Source organism: Gordionus sp. m RMFG-2023, chromosome 3, assembly GCF_954871325.1.
Source record: "Gordionus sp. m RMFG-2023 chromosome 3, tfGorSpeb1-WG-v2, whole genome shotgun sequence".
NCBI classification, from domain to species: Eukaryota; Metazoa; Nematomorpha; class Gordioida; order Chordodea; family Parachordodidae; genus Gordionus; species Gordionus sp. m RMFG-2023.
In genome coordinates, this window is record NC_088777.1 from 7535714 (window position 1) to 7557587 (window position 21874).

Here is a 21874-nt window from a genome sequence, read left to right on the forward strand (position 1 = left end):
TAATAAGAAAGAAAATATTAATCCTTTTCAGATTATATCTTTGAGAAATGTTTTAAAAATATACTATTTATGTATAGAAGCAATTGAAATCATTTTCCATTTTTATTAGTCGAACCATATAGTTCTTAAAAATTGGAAATCAAATCTTATATACGTAAATTTTCTATCGAGAAATATAAAAATATGAGCGACTTACTGGTTGCTAATAATTATCCATAATGATGTTTATGCCTATTATTCCCAAAGTAAAAATGTGATTGGAATGATAAAGGATTTTAATATATGAATAATTTTTAAGGAAGTTAAACTACATTAAGAGTCAAAGCACATTTGCACTCTGTGATTCAACTATATTTAACAAATCGAATCTAAAATATGCTAGATTCGATTTGCAAAATATCAATCAAACTTTTACGCAAAATTAAAAAAAGAATTTGCATTTCTATATAAATTTTAATTGATTTCAATTGTTTCCCTAGTAGTTAACATGACGCTTCGTCATTGATACAGGCAAATAAAACATTTCTCCAAGATAAAATCCAGAAAGGGTAATATTTACTTTCTTATTACTTTAAGCAAGGTTCAGTGTACTTCCTAATCTATGTTTAGTAATCAATTAATAGATGGGTGCATTAAAGACTGGGGATAAAATCTGCAATAATTATGGGATGTAAAGAAAATTCTATATCAGGGGGAAAAGAGGAGTTAGAGATAAACTTTATTAAAGTCCCTTTAGGCCTAACAGAGTAGTTAAAGAGTTATTTTAAAATTAGCATCAGGATTATGTGGGAAATGTTTAGAATCGATGATGATGTTAAAGGGAAACTTAGGAAGGGAGAGATGGGATCTCGAGGAAAAGATTTCACATTTATGTTTAAAAAAAAATATCTGCCAACTCTCATATGAACAGGAGTTCTTTCCATTTGGTGGCCACAGTTTAGGATGCTGCGCTATTATTTTAATTTCGTATGAAAATCTGATATTAAATTTAAACAAAGTAATTCAAACTTTTATTGATTAAATTTTTTTACACGATTTTATTTTATTGATTTTGATAAAAAAAACTTAAGAATAAATTTAGAATTTATTAATATCATTTACAACAAACATTTTTAAAATTTTATAGTGATTTTGCATATGGAGTTTTCTGGAGCAAGTCTGACATGAATAATTAAGACGACCCAAGCTCAGATATTAATGCAGCCCTATATTCAAAAGCGTTAGAATTTGGATAACATATATATATTATTCGATCATTCTTATTAAATAATGGGTCAAACTGGTTCTAATAATTGAGCAAAAAGAAAAATGAAAAGTCCAAAAAGGCTAAAGCCCAAATCTTTTAAGGCTGATAGAATATATCTTTTTATACCTTTAAAATTTTTTTATTATTTTAAAGGCGCAATAAATATTATATATTTCCATTTATCTTTATTATATTGTTATAAAATAACTTGCAGATACACCGTCAAAGAATAACGGATTAATTAAAATTACCGTTATTTTGATAAAATATGCCAGCAAAGTTTATATTTAGTACTTCTAAATATGCATAAATTATTTAGAAGATATTTTTCAATCATATTATTTTTCAAGATATCAATTTTATAATATCTCAAAAAAAAAATTTACATGCACAATAAAAAAATTATATTTTATGGACATTTTAATTTTTTTTGCAATTTTTGATCTAAAAATTTAATCTCGCTAGATAAGGATTTTGAAGGCAATAAAATTAAAAATAATATATGTAAAACCCTCAATAAAATTTAATCTAATCTAAAAATAAAGTAATTCTGAAGATATGTTGAAAATAAATAGTTATAATTAGCTTTTAAAAAAAAGATCTATTCAACCATATTTTTCCGTTCATGTTGGTAAATTGACAAAATCGCTTTGACCTGTAAAGTATAAGTCTCCATTTTAATATAAATTTTGATAAGTAAAATTTAAAGCAACTTGATTACTGCAAAAGCTATAATTAGAGATAAACAGAGATAAATAACTCAAAAAAGTCACCATGAAGGCCTTTAAAGTTTATTAACATTTTTTTCAAATATTGTTTGAACAACATTCATAATCTTTAGCATTAGATAATAACATATAAGAATCATTATTGTAATATTGCTGTTATAATGCAACCTCATAGCTGAGTTTTTTATTACAATATGAATGAAAATACATATTCAATTGTAAGAAGAGCTCGAAGAAGTATCATTTTTAAGAATGAACTCAAACATTTCAAATTTTTTACGCCTTCGATCGGCTATTACTTGACAAATGGATTTAAGAGGAAAATCTTCATCTTTCAAATTAATGCATTCTTTTTTTGTGACAAGACCTTTCAAAAATTGTGTCAGTTTTTCTATCTCTTGTTTAAAATGTGTCGCGATCAGAGCCGGGTCTAATGCTATAGGATTTTTTTGAGAAATTTTGAGCCTTTCGAGCCAATCTTGGTTAAATATGTCGTCGTAAGGTTCTGGAAGACTGCTTTTCATATCATATGTTTTGAGCATATCAAAGTTATTTGTTGTATTGAATTTCTTTTTGTATTTTTGCGCATATAATAAGCGAAATCTTTCTTCTTCCTCTAATTCCAATAGAATATTTAGATAACTCAATTTTAGAAATATTATCTTCTTTCGACTAATTTTGAGATCTTCTTTCCTTTTTGCCAGTTTTTCTTTTAAACTATTTATAATATTTTTATTAGGATCAACTTGCTTTGGCGAATTATTTTTGTTACTTGATATTCTATATTCATCTATAGTTATTTCAGCTTCTCTCATGTTTTCATTCCGTAATTCTGAGCTATCATTTATATGTTTTAGGGTTTTATTAGCGCCCACTAAGAGATTTCCCACATGTTCATGCATGTTATTTTGAGAATTTTTAACCTTATTCATCAAGTGATTAAAGTCTTCAAGTAACAAGCTATCCCTAGAAATCATATTGGTGGGTTTATTATACACGATAGCAGGGGGTGAGCTACTTGTATTGCTGATACTCATCGTCGTTGAAAATTTGGCTTTATTAAAAGTAGGGGTTCGGGGTCTCACGATATCATCACTTTCTTCAGACAAAATAATTTCTTTAGAGTTTACAATCGTAGTTTTAAAACTGGTAATCGTGTTTTGCAAAGCGTAACAGAATGTTTGGTATTTAAGATTTAGGGCTTTGTACAAGTTGAACATTAGCAAGCATATATCGCACAACGTTTTTGTGTTCTTATTTAACACCATTATATAGGCTTGTATACTGATATGTTCTGGATTGATTGACAGTATATCCATGGATTCGAACTCAATGCTGATCAATTTCCCCTCTATACATTTTTTCAATTCATCCATTTTTGATAAACGATTTCTGAAATGATTAAATTATTATTATTAATAATACCAAAATATGAATCATTATGATTAATGACATTTAAAATTATTTTTATATTATAAAAAAAAACTACGTCGTATAATACACAATTTATTTTAAGCAAGATTAAACGAACGATATACCTTTATAGAACCTGAATCAAGTTTTCGTTTATGATAGAAACTGCAAGGAGGCATTTAATGATACGGCTTTATACGAAAGGCTCATAGTCTCGGTGTTGTAATATTCTTTTGATTTATTTTATTTGCTTAAAATTTCTAAGGAAAAAAAAGTTTATAAATGAAATAAATTAAATTAAAATTGATTATTTTCCTCATATAAAGTGCCTTTTTTATAAAAAAAACAGGTAGAAAGAAGAAGCTAATAAAATAAAACATATGTAACATAAAATAACAAAATATAGCCCTTTATTTTAATTTATCGTCAAACTATTATTGAGCTTTAAGTCTAATTTTTTATTTTTTTTATGACATTTTCAATTGACACGCTAGCTAGATTATTCAAAATATCATCTGACAATTAGATTATTCCATATTCACTTTTTGTACAAAATGGTCTCTTTAGATAAATCAATTTTTTTTTCATTATACTATTCAATTTACAAAAAATCCGGAACATTTATAAAATAAAAAAAGCGAGTTAAATTATAGCCAATAAAGATCATATATTATCATATTAGAAATACAGAAACCTTATTTTAAATTGCTCTATTGTAATACAAAAAGTGGAGACTGAATAATCTAATTCTCAAACGAATATTTTGAGTCATAGAAAAAAAACCACAAAGTTTTAACTTTAAATAAGCCTTATGATAAAAAAAATTTTTTTAGGAATTAGAAAGAAGACTTATGATAGGAATTTATACAAAGATTTGTATATTAAGTTATGCATACTCTGAAATGTGAAATTCAAAATTTTGTGGGCACATTTAATAGTAACCTTGTTTCATTATGTTTATTCATTATGGAAGCTAATGAATTTAATTTAACCCATTCAATTAGCGGTATATAAATTAAAATCTTTACGATCTCAGTGTAAAAAATCGGTTTACTAATTCCGTTTAAAGATCGAGTTCTGAGTTTTAAAAAAAAATTGGATAGAACCTCAATGTAAACCTGTAAAATTGTGTTAATCTTAAAAATACGGAAGACTTAAACCTCAAAATTAAGCCCCAAAAATAAATAGGAGATTCCGCGCGTTAGACAATTGATAATGACACTAACGGAATAGAAATAAAATTATATTACGTAAACTTATATTCTTTATTTAAGGAAATATATTTCTAAAACCTATGTTACTAAATTAAATATTTACGTCAAACAAAAGAATTATTTTAAATTTACCAAAGATCAAATTTTTAGGCCCCAAGCCTTGATATTTATTTTTTGAAAAAAATGGCCCAGCCCAGATGATTATTGATTATATTTGATAATTGTTTGGCCCAACATTTTGAAATTTTTTTTATTTATTTTGAATAATTTTGGATTTCCCACTTTTGTATGAAGAGGAAATTGAAAAACATGAGCAAGAAATAAATTATTAAACGCTCCAAATATTTTTAACAACTTTCCAATTGATTAATCGATATTATTTTAATTTATTTTTTTGAAAATCGGCTTGGTAGAAATTTTTTAAAATATTTTTCTAAAGATTCTTAAGGCCGGATTTTTGAAATCATACCATTATGGGGTGGTTCGGAAGATTTCTGTAATTAATCCTTGAAACTATTTTTGTTAAGAATTATTTCTATTTTTAATTCGTGAATTGAATAAAGAACATGAATTCAGTAGCGATACTAGGCTCAAGCTCCCTGAAAAATTTGAAGAGCCCTTGAGATTGTAAAGGCTAGTTACGCCATTTCATAGATTTAGATAATAATAATGAATTCCCTTATTATTTAGTTGAGCCATTCAAAACCGATTAGTCACGATGTCAATCCAAATTTTTTGTCTTAGCCTTAAGTATTGTTGCTATTATTCAACTTCAAGCTTGCAATGATTTGAAACTCTTTGATGTTATAAGGTTTATTTATTAACAAAGTGTATAAAAGTGTATAAAAGTATATAATTGGGTAATAAAGCATAAAATGAAATAATTATATTATTTATTTTTTGCAATTATAATATAAAGATTATTCTATTCTACGATATAATATTATTCAAAGTTACTTTGCTTGCACATATAGGCCTTTTAATATATTATTATTAAAAATTATCCTATTAATTACGATTTTATTGGAAATCGTTATAATTATGCAAATATACTGTTCCACAGGGACATCATAAAAGCAGTCTTGCCGTGTGCTAAGGACTACAAAATGACATATTCTTAGGAATATTAAAACAATTATTCAGTTAGATTCGTTTAACATTAGATTCGAAATTTAAATTTTTTTAAAAAATATATTTGCTAAAACGAAATTAATGAATAATGAATATGGAAATAAATTATAAAAAATATAAAGTTCCACAAGAGTAATGTTGAATACTTAGAAATAATTTTAAAATATTCATCAATAATTTATAATATTTAAATATATCTACAAATAGTACAAATAATTTTAAATAGTTTTGAATATTTCGATCGAATAATAAAACATTAATATTCGAAAGAATAATATTATTTTACATATTCCATTCCAATATAGGATTCGTAAAATATGAATCAAATAATAAATAATAAATAATAATGTAGGTATATAGCGGGACACTGAAGGTACTATCCAAATAACCTGAAAGTCATAACAGGATCTGAATCCATGAGGATTCTGAATATCTCAAGTTTATATAATTTATAAAGAGGAATTTGTAATTGTTTGACCGAAAATGAATTCTAGCATGTATAGATTACCTTTAAATTTAATTCCGTATACCTGTGAACTACTCTTATTTATATTAATTACTATATGATTTTTATATAAATTAAATACAATACACAAAAGTTCCTGTCAAAATTGTCTGATTTACTATGTGGCCACTGTATGATGGAATAATTTCCGGTCATATCCGATTTTTCCAATTCAAAAACCAATCGCCTTTACTAAATAATTTTAAATTGCAAGATTACAGATCCTCATGATTATACTAGAATAATATAATATTGTAATAATAATATTGTCAAGGAATGTAAACATCGACGAAACTATATACTGCACAATCATAATCATTTAAAATTAAAAGTTTCCTACAAAACAGACATTTATTTTTTTAAATAAAAATTATAACATAAAACTTCCAAAATTAAATATACCAAAAGACAAGCAACTATTCTTTACAATGATTCCCTGATTAATATATAAGACAATCATAGGAAAGGTATTTTGGTATGTACCCTGAATATATTTAGTTTCAAACATTATAAACTAAAGAAAAAAAGAAAGGAAAAGGAAAAAAATGGATAGAAAAGTGACAGAAAAATGGAAAGAAGGGAATGAAAAGAAAAAAACAAGGGAAGGATAGGGGGAAAGGAGATGAAAAATATAAAGGGAAATGTAAAGCGGCACAGCAAAGAAAAAATTGTGAAGGGAAGAAAAAGGGGAAGATGAAAGAAGGAGAAAAGTAATAAAAAGGAAGAGGGAATAAAGAAAGGAAAAGAAACAGAGAAAGGAGAAGGAAAATGTAACAAAAAGCAAAAGAAAATGGAAAGTGAAAGAAAAGGGGAAAGTGAAAGAAAAAGTGAAGATAGAAGAAAAGCGAAAGAAAATGAAAAGAAAAACGTAAAGATAAAAAAAATGAAAGAAAAAAGCAAGGTAATGGAATTGAAAAAGGGAAAGAATAAAATGAAAAGAGGGGAAAGGGAAAAAAAGGAAATGAGATGAGAAAAAAAGCAAAGGAAACGGGATAATGGATAATGGAAAGTGAAAGAAAAATGAAAAAAAAGGGAAAGGAAAAAAAGAGGCAATGAAAAGAAAGAGCAAGAAAAGAAAAAGGAAAAGGAAAAAAAAGGGAAAGAAAAAGAAAAAGATAAACGAAAAGAGAAAGCAAAAGAAAAATGAAAAAGAAAATAAGATGGGAAAGGAGAAAGGAAAGAAAATCTAGAAAAGAGCAAGGAGAGGAAAAGGTAAAGAGAAAGAAAATGGAAAGGTAAGGGAAAGAGAAAGAAAAAAGGTAAGGAAAGAGGAAAGAAAAGAAGAGAAAGAAAGAAAAGGGGAAGCAAATGATTAAGGAAAAGAAAAGGGAAGCGCAAGGGAAGGTAGGATTGTTAAAAATTCTGATTTGGGTCGATTTTTAAAAACTAACCAATTAAGATTTTAGCCAAAATAATATGTAAGACTAAAGAATTTGTGGCAGAAATGTTGGAGCTATATTTTGCCAAATCTCGAGACTTATATAATATTATTTTGTCTAAAAATTAATAGGGTAGTTTTGTAAATCGACCCAAATCAGCATCTTAATAACCCTATAAAAATTGAAAGGTAAAGAAAAAGGGGAGAAAAGGAACAGTGAAAGGGAAAAGAATAAAGGAGGAAATATTAAAGAATAAATAGAACTTATTATTATTTTTATTGAAATATAATCTGTAGAAATAAGTGCTTTTCTATAGTAATAGAGGTGCTAATATTAATACCCTTTAGAGAGCATATCCAGTGCATTGGATAAATATCCAGTGCAGTGGTTTAATATATACTGTTTGGAAATTTAAATATTTTATCAATGAAATATAAATTAATTTAAAATTGATTTGTATATTATCTATAAAATATGGTTTTTTTTACTAAAGAAAAGAATGGAAAATAATTTTATATTTTGTTTATTATAAAATATATTCATTATTTATTATATAAAATATTATTTATATTATAGTATACATATCTTGAAATATTAATTTAAAAAAATATATATTATTATTGTATTTACCTTATTTTATCATCTATACATATATTTTTAACTATATTTAAAAGAGGGCTGATTTAAATAATCCTAAGTAATAATGCGAGGCTAAGAAAATAATCTGTAGCAGGTATTTAATAAAAATTTTCATTTATATTAAAAATGAAAATCTTTGTTTTATTAATATAATTTTTCTAATTATTTTTATGAATTACCTAAAAATATTATATGTTAAATCATCATTAACATTTAATATCACCTTCCAGATAGCATTATTAAATATTTTCATTTTAATAAATACTTCAAAATAACTGGCATCATTATTAATAATTAACATAAATATGTGCAGTTTTGTTTTGTTTTAGATTACTTCCTACTATTTATATAACTCTCCGAGTAAAATATTTTATCTATAACAATAGTCTTTCAATGATATAAAATGTTTTTAAGATAAATCTAAAATGGAGATAATTATTTTCTATAATATTTAAGAAAAATCATGCCTTTTTATCAAAATCGCATATAATTTAGCAACAAATCGCAACATATCCTTTGTAAATGAGGCTTTATATGAATATAAATAACATAACACTATAAATGAGGCTTGATAAAAAGAAAAGTTCTTTTACAAAAAAATAAATAAATACTTACCAATGACATGAAGTACCAATTACATGACGTCATGAATGATATAGTGAGGACATTGGAAAGTAATAATATAGATTTTGTAGGTGTTTTTACAACCGTATGCCCTTTCTTAAATTAACACTGTTAGATGATTTTTATGGAAACTTTAAATAGCGGTGCCTGAAGTGGTTGTCACTGCTTTGCTAAATTGAGGCTAAATGTATCTATCTTGTATGTATTATAATGTGGAATAATATTAATTTTGCCTGATATTGTTTATGGCTGGATTCGAAATTATCGAAGAGTGGCTCCAAACTCAAAAAATATTAAATATTAGCTCTCTTTAACTTCCTTAATAGTTTTGCGTCATACCCCCCCCCCTTCCCCTTAGCCCAGATAATATAATTTCAATATTTTATCCTTCAAAAAACTCTTAATTTGGAACTTTGCAGGTGTTTCTTCCTTTTCAGAAAATGCTAATTCAAGTCCGATTGCTATTACGAGTAAAAATAAATAAATACTCTAAATTAACTCATTATGTTTTTATATTAATTGTTATCTCTTCCTTTGGAAATATGTGAAATGGAATTTAAAATAAAAATCTAATGGTAATATAAGAGCAATTTATTACTCAGTCAGAACCAGCCTATACATGACAGGATATTCACTGGATACAAACCCACCCTTTCAAAAACCTATACCTACACCTCTAAAAAATATTTTACTTTATAATTATAGTTCCCTTCATAAATTAACTATAAAAATATTGTGACGTAAAGGATTTATATTTTAGAACATAAATTCAATTAAAACTTTCAAATTTACAATAAATGCATTATTATAGTATATTGTTTGACATGAATATGAGTTTCGATAGACTCTAACTCCTTTAAATGGTAGAGAGTTACCCAGAAATAGTTTTTGTTAAGTAATGTCTATGATTAATTTACAATCAGCTGATCACTCCATTATTTCGAAATAATGTATTAAACTCATTTAGTTTAAAGTGCAAATCATCTGTATCAAGGCCACTTGTAAATAGACCTATATGACTCTTCATCTTATTAAGGTAATATATTATAAATTATTATTTAAAATTTATAATTTTATAATTAGATTTTGCCTAAAATATGCCAATTAAACACTAATCAAATAAACAAAATCTACTTTGAGACATCAAAACAATTTATTAAACACAATAATTATAATTTAAAGTTATTTTCATCTGCTTTATTTTATAAAATGCCATTTGGAGGTTCAAATGTGAAATCGCCTTTAGATACCAGCTTAGAAAAATTATATGAAATGCGTATGTATAAAGTAGAGCCTCAACATATGAAAAAGTTTATTCAAATAACAACTGATAATATGCCTATCAGAGTTAAATACTCAAAACTCCTTGGCTATTGGTTTACTGAATTTGGAACATTAAATAGAGTTATTCACCTTTGGGAATATGGTAAAAATATTTAATATATAATCTTATTTTGAGGGAAAACAAACTGTACATATCAATAATGGTTTACACATTATCTTTATAATGATTAATCAATGATAGTTTTATTTGAATTTTTAAATCTGAGAAACAATATTTTTGAAATTTAATTTTTCTAAACTGGGTCCACATTTTCATTTTAAATTTTAATTATTTTAGAGAAAGAAAATGTGATAAAAAAATAAAATAAAATGAATGTAATAAATTTATTATTTGTTTAAAAACAGATTCTTACCAACAAAGGAGTCAGGTGAGGGATTCTTTATCCAAGGATGAACAATGGCTCAAGTTTTTAAATGTCATGAAACCTTTATTGAAAAAGGAAAAGAACATTTCTCTCAGAAAATTAAGTGATCTAATATGCTATGATACACCTCCAAATCAGCCTGGAAGTTTAAATACTTTTCATTTTATTTTAATATTTTTATTATGCATTTTCTTTTAAATAGTTGTTTTTTTAATTTTTATCCCTTTATATAGAATAAAATTATAAAAATAAAAACTTGCCACCATTATTATTTTTTTATATTCAAAATGAAACTAGGTATAATGGTTAAGTGGGCCCAGGTACCTACACCCTTCCTAAGCCTGGCATTACTCACCCCAAAATTGTATCCCCTACCCCTTCCTACCAATTCAAAATTAACAGCAAAAAAAGGAAATCAAAACTACACTCTCACCACCTTTTAATTTTATTTAAATGAAAATAGTGTCTTCATCTAGGTTGGGCAAATTTTCACAAAAATATATTAGACTATAAATAATTATAAAGTGTATTTTAAATATAATTACTAAATGGCCACAAAAAATTTTGAAAAAAATAAATTTAAATAAAAATACTTAGACAAATTCTTATTAGAAATAGATTTTTTTACTATAGAAAAATTTGCAGCTATATTTATAGTATAATTATATCACAGGCACAGGATTTTAACATAATAGATAGAGCAAACATATGAAACAATTTAAAATAATTCTTTACATAGTCTATTATTGATTTTGGAAAATAAACTTTCCGCATAACATGATTAAATGACAGGTAGGAAATATTATATGATCTTTTTCAAAAAAATTTATTTCTTCGGTTTCATTTTCTGTATGAACCTTGTTTATTTTAATAAAATAGGATTAACCCTAGAGGCTAATACTCACGGTATTGGTAATTCAGTGTATCACTGGATGAAACAGGTAAGATTTCGATTCTTTATTTAAAACTCGGATCACAAAATCAATATATTAGAAATAAATTGTGAATTTTACAATTTATTATTCAATTTACAAATGTAATGTATAAAAAAAAACTAAAAAAATTTTTAGACGTCCATTATAGGTTAAATGTCTTTGTATTGAAAGAACCTCACGAAGCTAATGCCTGTAAATTCAAAGAGTTGGCAGATAGAATTTTCAAGGAATTAGCCGATGACAAGATAGATAGTTTTCAACACATAGGGACCTTTATCGCCGACAGCGGAAAAATGAACCAAAGTTAAATTTTACCTTTTTATTATTATTGAAAATAGAAGTTCCAACTTTAATTTATAATTTGTATCATCCCTATAGTTATTAATATTCTATCATCTCATTATTATAATATTCTAACTCTACTTATATTAATTTTAACAAAAGAGCTATTTTGAAAAATAAAACACATTTTAAAATCGTTTTATATATATATATATAGAACCCCCCTAAGGTTGAGAATTTTGACCCAAACTTAATTTGGTCAGAAAACAGACCGAACTAAATAAAGTTCTAACTTCGAATATTTTTTTTTAAAAAAGTAGCTAGCTTATTTCCGATAATTTTAAAACGGCGAGTTTTAAATTCTGGTTAAGCTCAGTTAAAGTAATAAAAAGAAAAATTTAAGCAAATCCTCTAAAAAAAATGTATCACAAAAAATTTTGTGCAATATAAATCATAAGTTTTTATCAATTTTAGGACTACTTTTTAAAGCCCCGGGATTTTTTTAGCCCTATTTTAAAAAATTTAAATCGCGCATTTCTTATTTATTTAATTGTTGTTTTGTTTCTTTAATTTATAAATAATAAATTCAGCATTGTCTGAAATTCAAGGGTTAGGTACTCTTATACATGGCGGATTACGAATCCCTCATAATGCAGGTCCTATTTTAAAAATTAACGCGCTAGAATTACTAGTAAACTCCTACGGCATGTCGTAGGTTGACTATTACAGTGTTATATATTCATATTTTAAAAATTGTTCAGGAGAGGATTTTTTTTAAAAAAGTATTTCTATATTTTAAAAAGGAGATGACAATGTAATAATTGCAAATTGGTGATTGTTCTCAATCGTATTTAAATATTTTTATTGTAGATATATAAGAATATAGCAAAGTATTTAAAAAATATGCATTTAGAACACTCTAATACTCAGGCAACGATATTTTAAAGTACTTGCACAAAAGGGTCCCTATAAAAAAATATTTAATAGGAAGTTCTATGTCCTAATTTCATAGACTTTGCCATGTTCTAGATTCAAACTATGGAGGAAAAAAATAATATAATTAATATTTCTTTTTTGTAACAAAAATAATATATTTAGTTATACAATACGTGAGATGCTCAAATCTGGATGATGCAGCCTTGCATAAGAAATTTTGCGAGAATAAAGAATTGCAAAATTTAAGTGAGTTATAATATATTTTTTTTAAAAATATAAAATGAGCCAGCCTATATAAATTGACCTATGGTCCAACTCAAGGAAATTATCGTTATAGCAGCTGATTTATATTATTCGTCTATTTATAATCTTATGACTTGTCTGATTTGACAGATTATTAATAAAAAGACATGATATAATTTTATTAAAAGCCATTTTTTAATATATCAACCCCTAACTCTAACCTTAATCATATTCAATTCTAATTGCTTAATTTTAAATATATCTCCAATTAAAAAATTCCTTCAGATTGATAAAAAAATATTTGAAAACACCTGGATGAAAAAAAAATATTGAAAAAAATTACTTAGCATATATTCGATAAATTTATCATCTATAAAATTTTTTTTAAATTATTTGATCAGCATTTTATAAATAATATCCAAGCAGTATTTATGATTTTGTTGCCAAACGAAAACGTATTCAGCGTGCATAAAATATTTAAATATTTTTTTACCCATAATTTCAAATCTTTTGTATTTTTATACATAAATCTTTTTTCATGTTTAGCTAAACATTTTTTTAGTCAAACCTAGTGTTGTTAAACGGCTCGATTTGAACCTATTTTTAAAAACGGTAAACTCAATATCTTATCTAGAAAAATATTACGCAAGTCTAAAGATTTTGCCCATAAATGGCACGAAGATTTAGACATCTATTAGCGAAATCTCTAGGTTTAGGTTATATTTTTCTTTGCTAAAATATTTAGTTAGCCGTTTTTAAAAATCGGCTCAAAACGAGATTTTAACAACACTAGACGATATCATCATTAGGCTACGTAAAAAATAAGATATTTATTAAAATAATGGTTAGAAAAATAGAATTTATTCAGTGAAATAAAATCATGTTTTTAGGTCCTATTTTTTTAAAAAAAGTTCTGAAAAGAATATAAAAAGGTCATCTTTTTGTAAAGTAACTATTGATACTCATAACTATATGCTAAATTATTTAAACATAAAATGGTTATAAATCATATAAAGAGATTTCTGAAAATCTAAGCGATTAATTTTTAAAACATGTAAGCCCACCTTTAATTATTTAAGCTTTTAGACTTTATTATGTAAGCCTCAGGATTTGGAAAATAGAGGTCCAAACCTTTCTGCCACCTATGAGTAAAATCTTCAGGCTTACATAATATTATTTTGGCTAATTTTCGAATCGGGACGTTTTTAAAAATCGGGCGGGTCGTTTAACAACACTATTTTGGACTCAAACCTTTTCTTTTAGCTGTGCCAATAATTTAACAGATTATTGAAAAGGCTCTATGACTTTATTTTTTTTAAAAAAATTAGACCCAAAAATTATTAAAATCTTAATATATTTTTTTTTAGGAAGCGAAATAGAGAAAATAGCGGTGTTGGGAAACAGCCAAATATTGAAGCCTGCTCCATTTTCTCCCTTGAAATAGTGGCAAAATCTTTCGTCTCCTCTTTACTAGAAATTATATATCGGACAGCAAATATTTTCTCATTAATTACTATGACCCTTTTTTGGGACTCAAAAAATAAAAAATTATATTACTTTATTTAAATTTAGACAAAATTATATTTTATTATTTTTTTTAGGGAATTTAGGAAAAGAATTTAGGCAAAATTATATTAATACATATTTCCATTAATCTAGGCAAAAAAATATTTTTTTGCTGCCCAAATAAATATAGCAAAAATTTATACTTTTATTTAGAAAAATTTTCGGAAATAATTATACCACAAAAAAAATGTAATTTATGTTTTGTTTTAAACCAAAATTTAATAAAAACATTTATTAAATTTTAAATAAAATATGTTTTAATAAACATCTGCTAGTAGATATCCATTTGAACTTATCTAACTTTAGGAGGATAAAATTAGTCTAAAAATAGATATCATTTATTGTTGTTAAATTTTATGATAAAATATCTTTCTTTGAAGTTATGTTGTTAGGTTAATCTTAATTATAATATATAACTTTCAAGATTATATATTAGATAATATAAATAAAAATTATAATGATGGCTTCCTTTGCCTTGATTGTATGTTTGAATTTTTTTTAAATATAATAAATACATTAACATTGTCTAATTTTAAAAAAAATTATATATAAATAAGTAATTGACTACCCAGTTTATAAAATTTAAAATATCATTATAATATAATATTTTTCTAAATGCTAATTGGAGGTTTAAAACCATTTCTATATTAAAAGATCCAAAAATCTTTTTAAATTTTCATCCGACATTTTGTGTTAATTAACATTTAATGAACTGATTGCTTCAAATACAGTATTTGGCGTTTTAATTGCTCGTAGCAAACAAACATGACTATGTTCCAAGAAGCAAGTCTCATGAATGATGGGGTAAATCTTTTAAATAAATTTGGTGTTTAAAAAATAAAAATTTAAGTCAAATATTTGTTAAAAAAAGGATGAGGAAGATTTTTTTTTAAAAAATGTTCTTTTTTATATTAATAACGAAAAGAACGAAATTTAAATATTAAATTCTAAAAAAGTATCATTTTATTATTCCGTTCCCTTAAAAGGATCGAAGGAACGACCAATAGTAAAAAGGATTTCTTGTGCTCACTTTTTTTAAAAGGATCGAAGATCCAGACAATTTGCCCAAAATCTAGGATCTCATAAGAATAACGAGCTTTGATACTAATAAATAATTTAAAAAAAGCATTATTATTGACTATACCCTTTGTAAAAGGATACGGGGCCCTCTTTGGTTAGCATACGATAGGCGCAGTGTAGGGAACCTTTGTAGTTGTTAGAAGCAGAATTCATGAATCTGGTTTTCACCACATCGATGGGGGAAGCTGTTAAAAAAAAAATCTTGTCAGTTTATTCGATTTCATAAAAAATATATGGGTTTAATAAAAAGTTTTACGATAATATTTATAATGATTAAAATAAAATAAACGTACTATTTATTACCTATGAGCGTGGTTATAAAGCCGGCCCCGAAAGCAGACAAAAAATGACAAGGAAAATTATCGCTTAGACGAGTATTTCTTAAGATGTATTGTTTGAATATGTCGTACCCTACCAACTCGCAGGCGTTTATAACGGCATTTCTAGTCATGTTAGGCAGTATTCCTTTTATAATTATTGTGTTAAGTTATAGTGTGTATGGTTTTCATTAAGAAAAAACAATAGCGGATGATTGGCATAACATATCCATGTTAATTATGAGAATTTTAAAGAGTTTTAGGTAAATGCATATTAGGGCATGACATGTAGGTAGATTCGTAGACCTACCATACGCCCCTCTTGAACGATTTATAAATAGCTTTAAACTTAGAAATGTAAATATCTATGATATATTATGTCTTCAAATTCGTAAAAACGGAGAATTTATTATCAAAATAAAAATGGATGAAATTTTAAAATTCTAATCACAGGTTTTTATTATGAATTTTCAATTGTCCATTCAAATGCGGCCTTAAAAGGAAATTTTTGGTTTAATAAATACGTGTTGGCGAAAAAATCGTTCTTCGCTCTCATTCGATTTATAAGCAGCCGAATTGATGGTAAAGCAAAATTTTGACATGTATCGCGGAGAGTTCGCAAAATTTATTTCCAAATAAGAAAATTAAATAAAATAAGGTTCTTCCGATAAATATGTAGAGTTGTATATCATTTTTTTTTATATTTTAACTTTGCAAATATTCACATTATAACAAAATAAAGATTAATGAATTCATAATTTGGCCAAAAAAATTCACTAATAATTATATAACATGTGATTCTTTGTCATACTTAAATCCCCCTTTTTTTAAAATCATCACTGAAAATCCAGCAAAATAAAATCACTATATATAGTAGGTCTAATAGTAAATCTATCATTCCCCAAAGAAATTTCCGCAATCTTAAAAGCTTGTTATTATACAATGTAACTTGAATTATATTATCTGGAGATGGGGGGGGGGTAAACTTAAAAATGGCCGAAAATAAAAATATCAACCCATATAAATGGAGTTAGGGTATGAAATCTAATTATATTTTTTAAAAAATCGTCTGTTTTACTATATAAAAAAAGATGATATCATTTTGACATCGATTCAACCTAACAATTTCTCTATCTACTACTGATCGAAATTAAGTTATGGCTACCATATTATTCTTAACCCCTACTATTTCTTATGTAATAAAATAAAGTTCTATCCCCCTTTGGTCCAACGTTTATTATGGGGTAATATTTGCTTACCAATAGTAATTATAATTTTTATCACATGATAATAAAAAATATTAACTTTAAAAAAAATATAAAAAGAAATCCAAAATATTAAGGGCGAATTTATAGTAAGCGCATTATCTTCAAGCAGTGAGTTATTTACAAAATCAAAGCTAATAGACAGGTATATTTTATAAATATGGAGTGTATTAGAGAAAAAAAATATGTTGCGATGAGATTATAAAAATAATAGCTAAATTATATTACAAGTTTTTATATACAATTTTTAAAAAAAAGCAGAAAATCCATTTTTATCAAATATTTGTTATAAAGCAGAAGATATATTTTTATTAAACATTATCGTTATGAAGAATCAGCTTTGATTATTTAGATAGCGTTAAATAAATGCAATGCTCGAACATAACGCTTTTGTTATAAATTCAACGTAATGAAGACTAGGAAAAAAGTGAGTTTTGAGAGTTTTGCCAGTTATGATCAACTAAGATTAAGAGAACTAAATTCTTAATGAGTAAAGAAGATAAATTTTAAAAAAGGAAAGGCCTTTACTAGCTTTTTTTTTAAATACAAATTAATTACTGTTTTAAATATCAAATTTAATCAATATTCAGATATAGGGCTGATAAAGCAAAGAACACATGTTTTGTTTTCATATTTTATAAAATATTTTTTGGTTTTGAAATATTCAAAAATTAATTGTTTCGTTATATCAATTCTCTGGTTTTTGTAACCCTACTTAGTCAGATCTTTAAGTTTTACCCATTCTAACTTCGTATTTTCCCCTTTTACCTGAACTTTTTCATTATAAATAATAATATCTTAGGTCCATCTCCTTATCCCCCTCCCCATCCAAAACAACTCTGCCAAACTTATTTTCATTTCACCTTCATTCACTTCACTTTAAACGTTTCCATTCCCCTCTTTGCCTAACATTTATATCCTTATCGATATTTTATTTTATTCTATAGGCCATTATACCCCAGACAAGTTGCATACCTCACACATACTTTACCACCCTCACCTTAATCTCCCAAACCTATTACTCTTTCCTTTAAATATTTCCTTACCAGTTTAGCATTGGATTATACCACCCCCTTTTATTCTACCCATCACCTATTTGGATATAAAATTTTTGACTAATTTTACTACTAATCCTCAAACACGATAGTCAAATGACTAAATCTATACCTTGCAGTTTTCTAAAAAGTAATAGTAAACAATGAAATTCCAAAAATTGGATTTGCCAGTACATCTAAAATAAAAAAAAATTCTAAATATCTTAAATAATTAAGTAAAGTCCCTAATTATCTAATAAAAAATATTTTCCATATATATTTTATAAAAAATTTGGCTTCCATTTACTTACAATTGATTAAAGAAAGTTTAAAAAAAATCTGGTCATGGGATATATAAATGAATCCATATGGCATGAGATGATGTCATAAAGTGTTGAAAAAATTTTAAGCTTTTAAAATTGTCATATTTAATTAATCAGAATTATAAAAAAATTTAAGTAATTCATGCCAAAAATAACCTTTCCACAATCCTTTGAGACCATCTGTTCTGTATATTGTTTTGTAAGCATGCATTGCTCCATTATATCTAACTCCTCCACTTTTGAGATCCTTATTGAGTTGTGGTATTTGAGCTTGTAATCTAACTTTTACAACATCTGCTGGCTGAGCTATTAATACTGCCAAGCCCCCCGTAGTTATTCCAGCCATTATACGCAACTTAATGTTATGATCTTTTTGCAGTGTTTTTGATTTAGTGACATCTAAATAATATAAGTGTATAATTTTAAAAAAAATAAGTATTACTTGTTAAGATGGATTCATATTTTGTTCTAACAGTTTCATACATTCCAATTCTAATAGAAGCAAAGCTCATTTGCCTTTGTAGGCCAGCTACAAGCCCATTATATAAAGCCTTAAAACCTTCCTGCTTTACAATAGTTTTGATAGTTCCATAAAGCCCATTATATACTTTGGTTGATACATTGATATTATTGTTAGGAATGGAAATATTAATGTCTTTGTAAAGGGCACGGGTTATTATTAAATTAGTTTTATTAGGGTATGTTGATTTTGTAATACAAGCAGAAACATTTTTTGGCATTTGATCTAAATTTATCACATTTGGTTTAGTTAATTTGTTTGATAGAATATTTGAATTTTCCCCTTGTATCTTGCATTTATCATAAATAAGCTATGTTATGAAAAAATCATCATACCTGGAGTCTAACTTTGGCTGTGTCTAAAGGGAAGGTGATAAAGTCAGCAACACAGGCTGATATACCTGCACTTATAAATCTTACACCTATAGTCTCTTTATCACTTGATATTGAATTTACAGTCATTTGAATAGTTTAACTATATGTATTTCAGATATTATATTAAAATAAAAATTTACTTGAAGTCGCTGCTTGTTTAGAGATGTTTTAGAATTATCATTCAAATTAGGTTCGATTTTTCTTTATCTTTTGTCTATAATTTTTCCACACCACCTTAAATCCGAGGAAAATAATTAGCAATTTCACAAAAAAATATGATCAACAAAAAAGTAATTTATATAACAATACATACTTGTATAAACTAGTTTTATTTTGTCATTTCATTAATGCTTTATAAAAAAAATTCTCTTTATCTATAAATTATAGAATATAATATAAATATAAAATTATAATGTACTAATTTTTCCCCAGTATATAACCATTATATTTTATTTACGTTATATCAGAATAGGATGATCTTTCCTCTCCTTAAAAATAAAATTTTATTTATTTTTGAAATGTAAATATAAGTCTATCTATCCAATCACATTTAAGTTCGTATTATCGTTTGGAGGCTTGGCCAAAAAAAAATAAATAAAATAACTATTATATTCTTAATTGCTTATATAATACAAAGAAAAAAAGGTGGTTTTCTTAAAAATTTGATAAGGAATTATTTAAATTTAATTTATAATATTCAATTTAAAAATAAAATTTGATCAAAATTTTACTGTAACTGGATCTTATCTTATTTTTAAGCCTGGTCGGGATTTCTAAAATTATATCAGTTATGGACCGGATTTCGGTTTCGACCGGATTTTTAATGTATCTTTTATTTATTCACTATTTTGTGATAGGGTTTATGTTTTAACGCAAGAGATTTTTCGCCCCGTTATTTTACACAATTTTTTTAAAGGGAGTGGGCCTCCCTCATTCGGATTTACTTGGAAGTGCATGCATTTGTATATGATTAGCTAAAATATAATTTATAATCTTATATGTAAAACAAAAAATTAAATTCAAAATGGATGGTTCTATATAAACTTTCGCTCTCCATTTTTTTTTTAGATCCCCTTTTGTTAAAATTGAAGGTAAACAATGCATTCCGAAACAGAATCAATTAACGGAATTAAATTAACCTTAATTAATTTATATCTTCTAATTTTTTTTTGTTTAAATAAAAAAAATGTTTCAAGGTTACCATAATACAAATAGTTTGGGTAAATTTTAATCGATTACTAACGATTTTATAACTATTATTAAATTATTTCGAAAAAATTCGTAATTCGATTTAATTTTAATACAAAAAAAAATGTTTTAATTGAATTTCATACAAAAATTATAATAATTTAAAATTCAAAATTTCATATGATTAAACGTATTTTGAAGCCCAATAAATCACTCGGTCATAGAACTTTTCCTGTCGTTACGTATATATCATTTTAAGCTAATAAAAAATTTCCTTAACACACCGCTCCCCCCCCCCTCAAAAAAAACCAATATATATTTATCACTACAAACAAGAATTTGAATAACCATTTATAATTCAAATTTTTTAGAAAATAAACTTAAAATTATTTTTATATAAATCCAACATATGAAGGTGGACTAAATACATACAAATATACTTATAGAGGAAAACACCTCCCTAATAATGCCTCCCCCCATTTAGCGAAATCCTGGCTTCGTATATGCGCTCAGGTCTGTCAGAAATTATTTAAACAACGTCTTTAGTAGAAAAGTAATGCTAATTTTTATAAATTTACATATTTATAAGAAGGGCGCTTTCCAAGAATTAACCTTCCGTGTATAAAAATAACTTTATATCATTCGAACAAAGAGCAAATAATAAAAATAATTAAATAATATTTCGACATAATATCTTTAAAATTCTCTAATTTTAAGGTCATTTAGTATAGTTGGGTAATGGCTAAATGTCGGCTAATTCGGCACAGGAGCGTACCAGAGAAAAAATTTTTAACATTAAAGCGTTTTCATTTATATTTTAGTTTATTTTTCCAAATTTGAGCTGTAACATTTTTAAGAAAAACCTCCAAAGCAATAGATATAGATTTCGACTAAAAACTCTTGTTTAGCCATCTAAAAATTAGCTTAAACGGCTAAAAATATAGTAATTACCTCAACTGTAGTCATTTTGATTTTAGCTATCTGCTATTATTTTCCCTATTACTAAAATAAAACCATATCCTAAATTGACATTAGAGATAATAATGTTAACAAATTTTATAATTTATTTTTATTATAAAACAGAACATTTTGATTTTTTTTAAAACATAAATTTATAATGATTAGGATGTCAACATAATAAATTGGCAAGTTACTTTAATTTTTTTTTAAAATTCTTATGTATGTTGTTTAGATATTTGTCACAAAAAAAAATTCCCATAAAT

The 21874-nt window shown here is 25.7% G+C and overlaps 2 protein-coding genes across 2 annotated transcripts; one reads left to right on the forward strand and one right to left on the reverse strand.

The window, feature by feature from the left end:
- Positions 1–9837: 9837 nt before the first annotated feature.
- Positions 9838–14718, forward strand: LOC135925753 (protein NipSnap homolog 3B-like). Its single transcript, XM_065461218.1, has 6 exons — positions 9838–9915; positions 9963–10305; positions 10569–10733; positions 11659–11826; positions 12904–12987; positions 14352–14718. The coding sequence occupies exons 1-6, from the start codon at positions 9895–9897 to the stop codon at positions 14426–14428; spliced, it is 858 nt and encodes a 285-aa protein (XP_065317290.1). The 5' UTR covers positions 9838–9894; the 3' UTR covers positions 14429–14718.
- A 245-nt stretch (positions 14719–14963) lies between these two features.
- On the reverse strand, positions 14964–19837 carry LOC135925752 (dicarboxylate carrier SLC25A8-like). Its single transcript, XM_065461217.1, has 8 exons — positions 19777–19837; positions 19604–19697; positions 19425–19563; positions 19012–19378; positions 18726–18968; positions 15934–16095; positions 15695–15815; positions 14964–15360 (listed from the first exon to the last, which is right to left on the reverse strand). Exons 3-8 carry the CDS (start codon positions 19548–19550, stop codon positions 15255–15257), a joined length of 1125 nt encoding a protein of 374 aa, XP_065317289.1. The 5' UTR covers positions 19551–19563; positions 19604–19697; positions 19777–19837; the 3' UTR covers positions 14964–15254.
- Positions 19838–21874: the final 2037 nt, after the last annotated feature.